The sequence below is a fragment of the Gastrolobium bilobum genome, unplaced genomic scaffold, assembly GCF_033153095.1.
Source record: "Gastrolobium bilobum isolate Gb01-03AN ecotype WA unplaced genomic scaffold, APGP_CSIRO_Gbil_v1 utg12149, whole genome shotgun sequence".
In the NCBI taxonomy this organism is placed as follows: Eukaryota; Viridiplantae; Streptophyta; class Magnoliopsida; order Fabales; family Fabaceae; genus Gastrolobium; species Gastrolobium bilobum.
Window position 1 is genome coordinate 159,358 of NW_026896037.1, and position 14,857 is coordinate 174,214.

At 35.6% G+C, this 14,857-nt stretch overlaps 2 protein-coding genes across 5 annotated transcripts; one reads left to right on the forward strand and one right to left on the reverse strand.

Annotated features, from left to right (window-relative positions):
• Positions 1 to 1,223: 1,223 nt before the first annotated feature.
• On the forward strand, positions 1,224 to 6,767 carry LOC133297406 (uncharacterized). The gene is made up of 11 exons (XM_061496543.1): positions 1,224 to 1,625; positions 1,743 to 1,921; positions 2,120 to 2,342; positions 2,484 to 2,625; positions 2,701 to 2,904; positions 3,102 to 3,230; positions 3,320 to 3,448; positions 4,030 to 4,442; positions 4,619 to 4,835; positions 4,953 to 5,143; positions 6,426 to 6,767. Exons 1-11 carry the CDS (start codon positions 1,273 to 1,275, stop codon positions 6,601 to 6,603), a joined length of 2,358 nt encoding a protein of 785 aa, XP_061352527.1. The 5' UTR covers positions 1,224 to 1,272; the 3' UTR covers positions 6,604 to 6,767.
• Positions 6,768 to 9,586: 2,819 nt separating this feature from the next.
• Positions 9,587 to 13,644, reverse strand: LOC133297398 (uncharacterized). Of its 4 annotated transcripts, none has more exons than XM_061496533.1 (2): positions 11,166 to 13,644; positions 9,587 to 11,099 (listed from the first exon to the last, which is right to left on the reverse strand). In XM_061496533.1, exons 1-2 carry the CDS (start codon positions 12,840 to 12,842, stop codon positions 10,023 to 10,025), a joined length of 2,754 nt encoding a protein of 917 aa, XP_061352517.1. In that variant the 5' UTR covers positions 12,843 to 13,644; the 3' UTR covers positions 9,587 to 10,022. The 4 variants fall into 4 exon arrangements, with proteins under 4 accessions (XP_061352517.1, XP_061352519.1, XP_061352518.1 ...); XM_061496535.1 differs by having other exon boundaries at positions 9,587 to 10,889; positions 10,968 to 13,644; XM_061496534.1 differs by having other exon boundaries at positions 9,587 to 10,889; positions 10,953 to 13,644.
• Positions 13,645 to 14,857: the final 1,213 nt, after the last annotated feature.

Here is a 14,857-nt window from a genome sequence, read left to right on the forward strand (position 1 = left end):
GTAGAAGTCACAACAAAAGTAAAAAAACAAATTGCTTTTTTTCTCAAAACTAAAATTTATGCTTTCTAAAAAAGCAGAAGTCAAAGTTAAATATATTTTTTAAAATTCAAATTTGTCACCTCAATCCAACTAATTTAACCTCCATCGGGGTCACCACAGTCACTGTCATCATTGTTGCCACCACTACCACAACCCTAATGAATCTCATCTTCATTCTTGTTAGCACCACTACCGCCACGACCACCGTCACCACTACCAAATCTTTCTCCCATGATTTATTTTTATGTCTCTTTTAATAATTTTATATATAATTTTTTTTTTGATTTTAACATTTAAATCATGTATTTAGTTAAAAGGTTCATTTTTTCTACAGTCAATGTAGATAACTTATCTACATTGAGTCCAAAACGACGTCGTTTTGAGGCAGAAATCAAGGTATTTTTGTAATTATAATTTATTTCAGGGTCATAACAGTTTTTTTCATCATGACTTTTTAATTTTTCAACCCAAAACGACGTCGTTTTGGGAGCGAATGTAGATAACTTATCTAAATTCACTTTAGAAACATTAAAGCCTTGGTTAAAAGTGTTTTTGATATATTATATCCAAGAGTAAATACCCTTTTTGGTCCTCAGCAAATTTTACGATGCCCGATTTAGTCCCTAGCAAATAAAAAGGCCCATTGTGGTCCCTAAAAAATTCAAAATGGATCAATTTAGTTGAAATCGTGGCCCCTCACAATTTCAAAAAAGGCCCATGTTAGTCCTCAAAAGGACTAAAATTGGTTCATTTTGTATTTCTTAGGGACCACGATAGGCCTTTTTATTTGCTAGGGACTAAAACGGGCATCGTAAAATTTGCTGAGGACCAAAAAGTGTATTTACTCTATATCCAAATGCAAAACAACTTTAACTTTTTTTAAAAAAAAAATCTAAAATAAATAAGGCAAAAATTTTTTTTTAAAAAAAAAAACCAATAAAATAATACTTCTTATTTTTACTTTAAGAACCTTCCTCGGTATCATTTTTTTTTATATTTGAAATTTTATTAAAAAAAAAATCTTATTTTCACGGAATAGATAGATAATCCTCGGGACAAGGCATTGCGATTTGGCATTCCTTTTGTTTTGTTGTTTTTAATGTACAAAAACAAATAAGAAATAAAATAAAATAAAAATCATTTCTTACTTGCGTTCTCATGGAAATAAAGTACTTGCCATGGGTTTTTATGTTTTGAGCAAAAACCCTCTTCCTCCGCCCTGAAACACCAACCATGCGGCGTTTATTCAGTCTCGGCGGCGTCACTCGCCGCAACTACATCCTCTGCCGCCAATACAAAGCGGCAAAGGCAGCAAAGGCGCCGTCACCGGCGACTCCTCCAAAAGCTCCAAAGAAGCCACAAAAGTTCAGCTTCCACGGGATGACATGGGAGGACCCTTACAGCTGGATGTCGAAGCTAAACGACAACGTTTCAATGCGTCACATGGACGTGTACATGGAGCAAGAAGAGAAGTACACAGAGGCAGTCATGTTCGATTCAGAGCGCCTCCTCAATAAGCTCCAATTGGAAATGGCCTCACGAATGCCCTTCGAGCTTTCCACTCCTCCCCTTCGCTGGGGCCCATGGTTATTAACCTTTTTCTCTTCTTTGTAAAGGGAAATTGTTTTGCAAAAAACTTGTTAGCTTGTGTTCACAATGTGACTTGGTGTTTTTGTATTGTATTGTATTGTATTGTATTGTAGGTTGTATTATCGACGTGTTGAAGAAGGAAAACAATACCCTGTGCTCTGCAGAAGATTGGCCAGCTTGCACGATGATTTCATTTCACATAAGTATCCTTCTGCTGGATTTGATTTTACTACGGGGAAGAGAATTGAGCAGAAGCTGGTTGACTATAATCAAGAAGCAGAGAGATTTGGAGGTTAATGCAATTCCTTTCTCATTTAATTTTGTTTATAGTTATTATTATTATTGATTGATTGATTTATTGATTAATGAGTCAAATGATATTGAAGAGTGGTTTAAGTTTAGTGCTTGTACTGGGGAGAAAGAGAAGCTATTGCAAGTAGATGGAGTTGTTGGGGAATGCTAAAAATTGTTTTCCCCAAACTTTTTGTAGGTTATTCTTATGAAGAACTGTCTGAGGTTTCCCCGAACCACCAGTTTCTTGCGTACACTATGTATGATAAGGACAATGACTACTTTAAGTTGTCTGTGAGAAATTTGAATTCAGGTTCTTTGTGTAGCAAGCCTCAGGCAGATCGAGTTTCAAACTTGGCATGGGCCAAAGATGGGCAGGCATTGCTTTATGTTGTAACGGATCAGAAAAATAGGCCACACCGGTGGGTAAACTGTGGGTTTTATTGATCTATTGGTGCCCTTTTAGAAGCAAAAGAGCCCAGTAGTTTATTTTTTGCTTATGATTATTAGTATTGAAATCCATGTAATCTTCCTTGATCTCATCCTTTCACTTATCAATGCAGGATATACTACAGTCTGATTGGATCAACTGACGAAGATGTTTTGCTTTTGGAAGAATTAGATGAAAATGTTCACATCAAAATAAGACACACAAAAGACTTTCAATTTGTGACTGTAAATACATTCTCTACCACATCATCAAAGGTAAAAGATCTACTCTATAAAACTCTGTCATGTAAAGATCCTTCATATTGTATAATGATAGTAACCTTTTTTTAGGTCTTTCTAATAAATGCAGCTGATCCATTATCTGGCTTGAAACTAGTTTGGGAATGCGATGCACTAGCTCACTGCGTAATTGAACATCACCAAGGTTACCTTTATTTATTTACAGATGCTCCCAAATATGGGCAGTCGGTTGATTATCATTATCTTCTTCGTAGTCCAGATGATGCTCCTTCAATTCCAAGAAAATGGGAGGTAGTTTGGAGCATCACCTTTTTATTCCCTATAGTTTCATTTTTTTAACTCTTTTACATCATATGCAAAAACATGTGTTTACTTGAGACAGTGAGATATGTTGTCATTCCAATTACTTGTTTTTATGCTCTCTCAGTTTACTGGCCTGTGACAGTCAGCTTTATCTTACATGTTGTATTGTGCCTCATAAACTGCAGGAGGTATTTGTCGATGACCCAGATTTGATTGTTGAGGATATTGATTTTAGTGATAAATACTTAGCACTCATTGTAAGAGAAGGCCAAAATTTTAAACTTTGTTCAGTTAGACTGCCATTGCCCTTTGGGAAGGTAACAAAAGAGAATTTACTGTATTATGTTCTTACAGATAAACTCTTGATTTAATCATGTTTTATCTTGTCATTGAATCATTACTGTAGGGGGCAGTTAAGCTGAGGAAGCTGGAACTACAGTACTTGTCTCTTCCACAACATGTTTGTCAAATATCACCTGGACCAAATTATGACTTTTTCTCATCAGTCATGCGATTTATAATATCATCACCTGTGGTATGTGAATGATCGCTTCTACTTTTTTTGTTAATTTCTGAAGATGATTTTTTTTGTGTTTCTGTGAACATCTGTTTACCTTCATATCATATCAACTGTGAATGACCATTCACCAGCCCCATTAAATATGGAACCAAGGAAATTTTGAGAAGATGAAAAGGAAACAGTGTTTTGAAATATATTCTTTTTGATCATTTGTTTGATTTAGCTCAAGGATTATGTTGCAAGATGGATTTCAAAATAGAACTTTAACAAACACTTAGATTTAGAGACAATGTTCTTTATCTTTAGTTCCAGATCAATTTGAGCTTCCAAACAAAAAACCTTCATGATATATTTTTCCTGTATGGCTGGCATAGTTGATTTGGCTTTCCAAGTTTTCTCTGCTTATTATTTTTCTCCTTGTTAGTTGTTTCTATTTTTAGTGTGCTCATTGTTGCTTCTATATGTCTCTAGACATGAATATGAGATACTTCCTTTGGTACATTTGGTCTTGAGAGGTCATTTTTTGTTCAATCTCAACTTGGAAGAAAGATCCCATCACCAAATCCCAAGATGTGTTCACTATAAGTTTCTTGCAGATGCCTGATGCTATGGTTGATTATGACCTGGCAACTGGTAATTGGAACATCATTCAGCAGCAAAATATGCTTCATGACAGAACGCGGATATTGTATGGTACAAATTCTGCAAGTATTACCATGGACTCCTCGAATTCTAAATGCTCGAGTCCTATGAACACCAACTTGGAAGATGACCACTTATGGAATGACCTGTCTGAGTTTTATGCATGTGAACAATTTGATGTCCCTTCATTTGATGGGGTTTTGATTCCTTTGACTGTTGTTTTTTCACGTAACAATAAGCCAGAGGATAAAAAACCTGGGATATTGCATGGACATGGAGCTTATGGTGAGTTACTTGATAAACGGTGGCGCAGTGAATTAAAAAGCCTCCTGGATCGTGGTTGGGTCATTGCCTATGCTGATGTTAGGTAGGCTTCACATTATTTGGTATCTATGTAATCAATGCATATTCATATGGATATTCTTCTATTGATGTATTTATGAATATAATTTCTTATTTGTTTCTAATTTACTGCAAATTGTGCAAATAAATTTACATCTTCTCTGATCTCTTACCTAACGTAGATTGGGTTTCCTGTTTCAGAGGTGGAGGTGGTCGTGGTAAGAAATGGCATCATGATGGGAGATGTACAAAGAAACATAATTCAATCAATGATTATATCTCTTGTGCCAAGTTCCTAATTGACAATAATATTGTGCATGAAAACAAATTGGCTGGTTGGGGATATAGTGCTGGAGGACTTTTGGTTGCTTCAGCCATTAATCGCTCTCCAGATTTATTCCGTGCTGTTGTCTTGAAGGTTTCCATGAATATGTCCCTGCTTTTGGTTTTTTCATATCTTAGGCTCTGTTTTAAATGCGTTGGCACAAATAATGAGATAGTCAGACTTCCTTCTTTTGTATGGTTTCTGCTGTAGGTTCCTTTTCTGGATCCAACCAACACTCTTCTGTATCCCATCTTACCACTTACTGCTGTTGATTATGAAGAATTTGGCTACCCGTGGGACCTTGATGATTTTCTTGCAATTCGAGAATATTCTCCATATGACAATATTCAAAAGGATGTTCTTTATCCAGCTGTATTAGTAACTTCATCTTTCAATACACGGTAAGTTTCTGATGCCTCTGTGTATCTTCCTGCCATGGTTTCCTACATGCTTGATTCGTGCAGTAGTAGTAAGAATGAAAGCGCTTGTGATAAAAGTGGCAACCAATTTACAGACACTTCAAAACCGTTGCTGAGCTGGTATTAGATGCGTATCCATGTTTGATACTTAGATACTTGTTGGACAGTTTTTTACTTTTATTTTTCGAATTTTTACACTAATATGAGCGTGATATATAAGAATTGGATACCTACATTACAATGACTGAGAGTGACTTTAGAAACATTTATTTCTGTGTCTTTAGGATTTGTGGTATGACTGACTCTGTAGTATTGCTTAAACACATGTGCTTGTATCTGTGCTTCCTGCGTAGCAACAAAGTAACTTAAAAATATTTTCTTTATTTCATATTTCTCTTTTGCTTCGAATTTAATTATGCTTGTTTGAGGTTCCTTTGCTGGATTAGTTTAGAAATTGGCGCTCATTTTTAAGATTTGTATGTGTGGGTCTGGGAATATCAAATGCTGAGTTTCCCTCAATCTTTTTTTGCTTTTTATTTGGGTTCATTGACCACGAACTTTAGCTTGGAATAAAGGTGATGTAGATGTTGATATTGAACTGCTTTATTGGCATTGCTCTAGTGGATTTGCTATCACTTATTCGAATGAAAATTGCTGTATGCATAGAGAACATTGTGCTTTCTGGTTGCTATTATGTGGATATCTCTATTTTAAACATTGATTTTATCAAGGTATATGACGTACAAAATGAGGTATGTCTTGCTTTCTGTGGAGTTAAATTTAAGTGGTTGTAGAACGTGCCTGAGTTGTCCATGAAGTGCTTTCCTCTGCAAATATGCGATGAGAAGTTTCGCCATTTTAAACTTTAGATTGAATTTGGGTATATGCTCTTGTTAGATGCCTTTGTAAACCTTTGGTTTCATGCATTACAGACTGTTAAGCCTCTTGACATGTTTACAAAAACATACGCCGTAAAGTAACACTTGGGGCATTTTAGCAGTTGTGAGGGAAAGGGAAGGGAGTAATCAACGGAAAAAGAAAGGGGAGGAAGAGAATGAGGTAGAGGTTAAATATTTGGCGATTAAGTGAAAGTCACAATTTCCTCTCCTCCCCTCTGTTATCCAGCATCCAAATATACCCTAAGCTGCGTATCGCCTTCCAAAGATATTTATCTGTACATTATGTGAATAGTAAACAAATCAGACTCACAGTTCATACTGTACTAATGATCTTAGTGTTTTTTTTTTTTTTTTTCGTGGCTCAGATTTGGGGTATGGGAAGCAGCAAAATGGGTCGCACGAGTTCGTGATCTTACAATTTATGACCCAAAAAGGCCAATATTGCTGAATTTGTCCACAGATATAGTGGAGGAAAACCGTTATTTGCAGTGCAAGGAATCGGCTTTAGAGGCTGCATTTCTAATTAAGATGATGGAATCTTAGATTTTCCTACTGATCTTTTTCTCAAATCTCTGAAATGTAGTTGGCAGTATGCTAAAACAGCCAACGGAATTGACACGAGGGCCTTTGCCGGTTTATCATGCATGTGTAAGACCTTAGGCGCTTTCTGAAAGAATTTGAAGTTCATTATATGTAATGTCACAAATATGCCCTTATTGTTTAATAAAGAACATGTTATAATTTTGGTCTTAATGATAATGACATCCATTTTTTTTAATAATCTTATAATGGCTTTTTCAGATTAGGTATCGTGTAGGACCTGATTTTTTTCCTACGTTGGACAGAAGTGTGGCCACACCCACGATCAACAATCAATTATGTTTTCAACAGATTTTGTAAAATCTTACAGCTGATTTTGTAATAGCATATAAAATATTATCTTTAAATAGACTGCCTCTCAAATCTACTCGAAATATATCATAAATCAGCTGATATTGCAATGCCACACATATAGCAAATACATTTTATTGTAACAACTAAAGTCGTGATTTTGATAAAACGACCTTTGCTGGGGGAGAGGTAAAGAGTAGATTTCTCATCTTAAAAATTCATGACTTAGTTATGTGAAAATTTTATATTTATTTTTCTCTTTACATTAGGTCTAATTATTATTAATAAAAAAATAGACATAAAATTTTACATATCCTCTTTTATGAATTTTTAACATGAGTTGTGTCGTGACGCCAAAAGCCAGGCATACAGTTTTTCTTTCTCTACATGTTCTGTACTTTTCATTTAAAAAATGCATTTTCCATTCATCTACTTTTACCACACAAGTCACATCACATTCATTACCTTCCTTTTCATCACGTCTCATTGCATACCCAATTCAACTATTTGATTTTTTATCCTATGGCGAAGCTGAGCTCAGTGATTTGTCAACTGCTGAATGGAAAAACAGCATTATAAAATCCTCTATAATAGTGTTCCTTTATGAAACAAAACTTAGTGGGTGAGGCCAACTATGATTATTACTCCTTATACAAAGATATATAATTGTTCAACGTCAGATGCTTCGCGTTGATAGAAGTGCCAAGCAGTGGGGTAGTAGGTGAAATATATTACTAATTAATTATCAAACTGAATTAATAATTTATTTATAATTTTATTGCTTACCTTTTTGATTAATTTAAGTACTTTAATAAAGTAATGTAATTAACAACTTATCTAATTAAACACGTCAGTTTAGAGGTATTAAACCTTTCGAGGGTAGCATAGAATCCCCCGAGCAAAACCAACTAGCATTTCCTACCATTATATTTTACCGGTAAAACGGATTTGGCTTGGCTGGCTCAGGCAGAACGAGTTGAGTTTTATAACTCATTTTTTAAAGTGGAGTTAGATGAGATAACTTGTTTTTTTTGGCTGATATGGCAGAAAAAGTTGGACGAGAAAGATCAGTGTAAAATAGTTTAAGATCCACTTTGTCACCTCTAATTATACTCTATGTATCATGGACACTACAAATTTTTTGAATTGTCGTGTCTGACATATCTCGATACTCTCTAACACGCTCTGACATATATAATATTAAAAGTTTCAATACATATCATGAAAAAATTAATTGATATTTTACAAAACTGATATAATAAAATTAAAAATGAATACCGAATAAATTTCACTAAAGTATACAAAAAAATTTCAATTTGAAAATATAATAGTAGATATTTACATCTTATATTTCTTTGCAAAAATAATGGATATTATAAATTTCATTTTATTTTTTGTTAAATTATTAAATATTAAATATAATATATATTACATAAATTAAAAATATTATTTAATATCGAAATATATTCTAACATATCAAAATTTATCAGAGTATAATAACATATCCCATGTCGATGCAAGATAGATTATCGTCACTGCGACTGGTGTTAAGAATTTACATTCAATACAACGCAATTTGACAATCTCTTCCCTCTTTGCAATCTGCTCCAGGGTGCCGTAACGATTATCAAGCAAAAAGCACGTAAGGTCGTGTTTGGTGTGACGTATAAAGCATGATAGTATAAGCTTATATTATACGTTATGATATTTTCAGTTATTTGGTATTACCATTGTATAGTATAAGTTTATACAGCATAATTCCTTAATACATCAAAACGATGTATAACTTAATCCGGCCTAAGGGTGAGGAATAAGGCCTGACAAGAGATTGATGTATTAACATCGTTGACCAATGTAATTCTCAAAAATTAATATATATTTTAATATTAATCTATTAAAATAAAAATTAATTTTTCAATATATTAATTTTTAAAATATTAAATATTTTTATCTTTATAAAAATTAATTTATATTTTGAACACACTGATCAATAAATTTTTATAAAAATTAATATCATATGACATTTTTTGAAGAATTATATAAATTCTTTATTAAAGGATATTTTTATTAAAAATATTTATTTTTATCATATATAGTATTATACAGTGCATTACCAAATACTAGATGATATTATATTATACAATATATTATTTTATATAATATCGTGCCAAACGCTAGATAATATTAAAATTCAATCAGGTCTTATACAATCAGACCTTATACTATCAGGTCTTATACTATCAGACCTTATACTATCAGACCTTATCCTATACTATGCCCTATCCTATACTATGCCCCAAACATGCCCTAAATGTTTGGTGCAAGTGAACAACAATGCAAGTATAAGTAGTAGGAACATAAGAAAAATAAACAAGTAAAACCCAGATTTCAAAATAAGCACATATTTTAATCAGTTTGTCGTTTCTTGTTATTTCACTTGTTCTTAAAAGTAGGACCATTCTTGATTGATAGCCTTGACAAATCCTCCAAGGTAAGAAAAAGAGAGAGTAAAACAACGTTTCAAGAGATTGAGGACTGTTATCTTTGAGTATTTGATTTTGTTCACCTCAGTCAAATACTCAAGTTCAACTTTAAGTAAAAATTTAGTAACAAATTCAAGCCAACAAAGAAAGCAGCCATTGGCTGGTCCGGTAAATTATAGCATGACATGAACACTACCTTTTTACAAAAGTTGGAAATCCTTTCGTATAAAACAGAAGCAAAGTATTTTATCAGCAGAAATTCTACCCATAAAATCTTGCTTCAAAGTACACCATCGCTTCCCAATATGTAACAAATCTCTAAAGCCAACTCTACAAGAAGCTCAAAAAGAAAAAGAAAATATAAAAGGAAAATGAAAAATGTAAGCAACAAGAAACATGAATTAACAAATCCACCCACTTGTTTGGCTTTGATGCAGAGATAACTATTAGGCTATCTAGCAACATATAAATGATCACCAATCCAATCTTCCTGTTGCTTTAGACTGGTTCCCCTTGGCAACTTCTCACAAATAATCTTTCATTTTCAGTTTCCAAAATTGAATAGAGTCACTGACAACACCTGTCATCTCATGTCTCAGTACCTTCTTGAACAGTAGGAAGACCACCTTCTCTGATAAATGTTGGGTTAAGAAACTTGGCCACAAAAGCCCACAATTTATACACATCCTCAAAATTAGTCAGAAAGCTTAGTGAAGCTGTGACAACTTCAAGCCTTACAAAGCTACCTTTTCCATCACGCCTACCATTCTCCATTGGCCTGCAAAGAGAAGTGTCTTCAAGATTCAGAGCTCCACGATGCTGTCTTGAGCTATCAAGAATCTGTATATGACTAAGAAAACCAATACCAAGAGAGATTCCTTCCTTCTCAGCCAGCTTTTGAACAATCTCCGGATTGATCAGCCCCCTACTTCTGTCCCTGACATTGAAAGCCACAGCTGCACCTCTTTCATACTTTATTTTTGGACCATAGATTTGGACAAGATTTACTTTTTCATTCCGATCAGAAACAGGTAACTTCAGTTGCAGTAACAAAGTAACAAGCCAATTTATCAAAAACCGAAGTCTAAGTGTAGTTTTATTGAGACCAAGCATATCAACATGATCGATATGCCGACAAATTATCTCTGGTTCCCTCCGGCCCCAATCCTGTCCATCACCATATTCTCCGTCACTTGCGACTTCATCATCATCTAAGCTAGTTGCAGATATGTCCCCCGGCTCCAGGGTCTGGCTTAGGTACTCTTTACTATTATCTTCCATGCTGAATGACACTCTTCTATCCCTGCTGTTGTGTTCATTCTCTTCCAAACCGAAAATCCTACCACCACTATATCGATTCCCTTCTCTCCTACCCAACAACCTAAATTCACCTTCAGTTTCCCTTCTTATGGCGCTTTCTTTAACATCAGGACATATTTCAGAGGTGGAGCCATTCTCCAAGCTTTTATGCTGAGCAAGAGAAGTTGAATTATTGGGCCAAGATCCTTTCATAGCAACAGATCCATTATGAACTGCTTCGCTGGTTTCAGGTTCTTCCACGATCTCATTGACATGCAGATGATCTGATCCGTTGCCATTTACTGAATAATGATTAACTTCGTCAACATGCTCTTCTTCAGGGACCTCTTTGACACGGTCTAGTTCCTGCGACATTAGGACAGCAGCATCAAACGACAACACATGGCGGTCATCATGAGGACCTGGGATTACCTCTCTGTCATCATACATAGGGCTGCCATACATCTTGGAAGTTGGTTTTGGAGAATGTTGCTTCTGGTTCCTCCTCCCATTGAACCAGAAGGGTGGTAAGGGAGAAGCTATCTTCTGTTTATTTGATTGACCTACATTGTCAGACCCCAATGGACTCTGACCCAAATCAATCCAATATGAGTTGTCTGATGACTCATCCTCGCTGAAGACAGGGCTCTTTATCACCTCTCCAACAGATATACTCTCAGTCTCCTCAAATATAGTGCTAGTTCCATCTCTTTCAGAGCTGTCTTGATCCATTTCAGTCTCGAATACATCTCTGACCTGTGCAGACGTGAATGCACCAGAAAAGGCAGGTAACTGTAATCCCTGACGAGTTTCAGAAGCCTTATCACCAGCCCCAGTGACTTCATCATCGTCTTCAATCCCAGCCAATTTATCGAAACCATCTACAGAATCACTCAAATACATTGGAAACTCGGGGGTAATCTTCACCATTCCAGATCCAGTACTCCCAGACTGATTTTGAAGGCTTGCAATAACTGATTTCTTGATCAGAAGACAACCAAAACCTGTGGGATCATACCCAAACACCCTGTAAAATGATGTAATTATAAAATCAGGCCGGAATAGGGACAAACCAAGCGAATCCATGTCCTTGGGGCCCAGTGATCCAGCATCGAGCAAGACATGCCAGTTGTTCTGCTGTGCGAGGGCCATCCACTGGTATGAATACTTAGCTCCAGTTACTCTAGACTGAACTGGGAACACAAAAAGACCAGTAGCTGAATCCTTCTTCCGCTTCTTCTTGTTGGAAATCTGTTTTCTCAAATCAGTAGAGCAGAGTTTGAGGGTTGGCCATTTAAACCATGCACTGTACACTTTGGCACCTTTCTCCCTAGCACTTTGAGCCATCCAAGCAACAGACTGGCTCTCATGGTCGAACATGGTCAACAATTTTTTGTTTGTATGGAAAGGGTATGACTCAGCCAGCAATTTAAAAGCAGATCCTCTACTGACAGTAAAAACAAGGCCATATTCATTCTCAGGAATATTCAGATAGTCCATAATTCTAGTCTTTATATCATGCTCCACAGTTCCTTTCTCAGCACCACCATAAAGTGCATGGTTATTCAAATTTGCAGTTATCTCAGACAAGCTAAATGTAGAAGACTCCCAATAATGAATGGTCTGAACAAAAGAGAAGAGTCCAAATCCACAGTAATCAAGGCATACCTTTGGTGACAAATGTGAATATTCATCAGACCTCAACTGATCAACCTTCTCTGAGGCCAGGTACTTGGGGTACATAGTGAGGAACATCGAAAATGCTTCTTGGAGGCTGGGAATTGCTTCCTCAGACTCGAATATGCACTCGGCTGCAAGGGCGGTAGCGCGAAGGAACTCGCGCTGGGTGTGCAGCCTGGCCAGCGATCGGGATCTCCCAAGGCTCTCATCCTGGTTGCCAACAGGGTCAGGCTCTATGTCTTGAGATTTGGAGAGTGACCCATCTTCAGAAGCTTCTTCAAGAGCTTCCCTTAGCTTGTTTTCTTGCAGCTTCCGGAGCATTGATGGGTTTCTCCTTAACTCAACCGTGGAATCATCTTTCTTCCTGCTCTTTTTGTCCATGATCAGAGCAGCACAGTGGGAAATGGGCTTCCACAGTGAGAGATGCATGATAGCTTCCTTCTCTCCTTACACAAAGCAATCTGTGATGATAACCAGAAAGGAAGCTTTATTGTGTTACTGGAAACAACACAAACCAGAGGGATTAGCCCATCAATCTATAACAAATTGAGCTTCAACCAAAAGCCAAAAATGCTAGGAGATCAGAAACCTAGAATCTTAAAGACAACAACTCTGTATTTCCCCAACGATCCAATTCATGAAAGAAGAGATTTTGGAGAGAAAAACAGACAACTCAGCTCACCATGTCATGTGAAAACCAAGAAAGACAGTATTTTTTTTTTCTTTTCTGCAGAACCCAGAACAGGTTTCAATACCCAATTTCTCAGAAAAGGAAAGACAGAGATAACAGATGGAAAGAAACCCCAAGGAGAGAGAAAAGTCAAAAGCTCACACTCTTCAAACCCTAGCACCCAGATCCCAAAATTTGCAACGTAACTCGCAGCAACGAGAAACTCAACAAATAAAATTAAAAAGAAGGAATGGGTTTCAAGAAGAATCAAACAACAAGAAATAGAAACCCTGAACCTCGATCAGTAGCCAGACACACTCCGCAAAAGAACTGAATAGCCATCAAAAGTGAAGAAAGACCCTCTCTTTCTCTCTCTATCTCTCTCTCTCTCTCTCTATCTCTCTCTCTCTCAATCTATCTCCCTCTTCAGTTCACTGCAGCATAATTAAAGCAGAGCGCCCCACATCAAATTCTCTTTTTACCAAGAGAGTCAAAAAGAAGAAGAGAAAAGAAAAAGGAGAGAAATTTCAATTCAAAGTAACCCTCCTCAATCTTTCAGCTCTTAAAACATCCAAGGAGAAGGGACATTGACTCTCACACAAACCAAATTTGTCAGTGATATTAAAATCAATTTTTTATTTAATGAATTGAGGTTCCCTTGTCTATGTTGGAAGGTGGGACCCACTAGCTGAAGTCATGGCTAAAAGTCAAATAATCTCATCTGGCTTGTAAAAGCTGTTATCTGTCCAACTAGGCAAACCACAAAGTTCAAAGTCCAAACCTTCCAATCTCTCTGTTAGGAAAATTTCTTTCGAGCCGGATATGTATTTAAGTGGGTATATTTTTTTTAAATGAAAATAATTTTCTTTCATTTTAATCAAAAATTTTATTTTTACTTTTATTTTAGTTCCAATTTTTTTCTTTTCTTTTCGGGTTGGATATAGTATATCCGTGGTACCCAAAAAAATGTTCCTCCTCAGGCTTATTTGTGAATCTCAAATGGAATCAGATTATCACCCACGATCACCGAACCTGATTGTATTATATTGGACCATTATATTTATAGTAGTTATTTCTACTCTTATTTTAAAAAAAAAAGAAATTTGAGATCATTTGCTTCATAGATCATTTTTAAATTTTGATTCTTTTCTGGCAAAAATACTATTTTGAAAATTTCCGAGAGTATGAAAAGGACTCATTTTTTATGTGGATTCTGCTTTTGTTTTTGGCTCAAAGCCAATGGTGTTGCTTTAAGTTTCAAATTCAATCAAATACTTCACACTAATAAGTTTTAGTCTAGAAATTAGAAAGAATCTATTCCTGCTGCCCCTTAAAGCTAAAAGAGAGAAGAAGAAAAAAAAAAACGAATCTTTGATCCAGATGGTTAGAAGAATGTTATTGTTAGATTCATTATTTCTATTTTGCCCTTAATCCAAAATGACATAATTTGTAAATACCTCTTAGGTAGAGGAACAGTACATTCAAACAAATGAACAATGGTCAACCAACTTAACCTCCAATTTATCATGTAATTTAGTTTGGGAGGAACAGCATTGATCAACTTTTGTTAGATTATAAAATTAGCAAACTTCCTTGTGTCAGCGTCTTGTGCTTGAGGATTATTGTTTATTGAGCCAGATCGATAATATCGATTTATTTTATTTATTTGAATGAGACAGACGAGAAATGTACACCCAAAAAACAAAAAGAATATTATCAAGTTGATTGTAGTGTTGCTCTATTATAACTTTCCTTATCAAATTCAGAAACAATT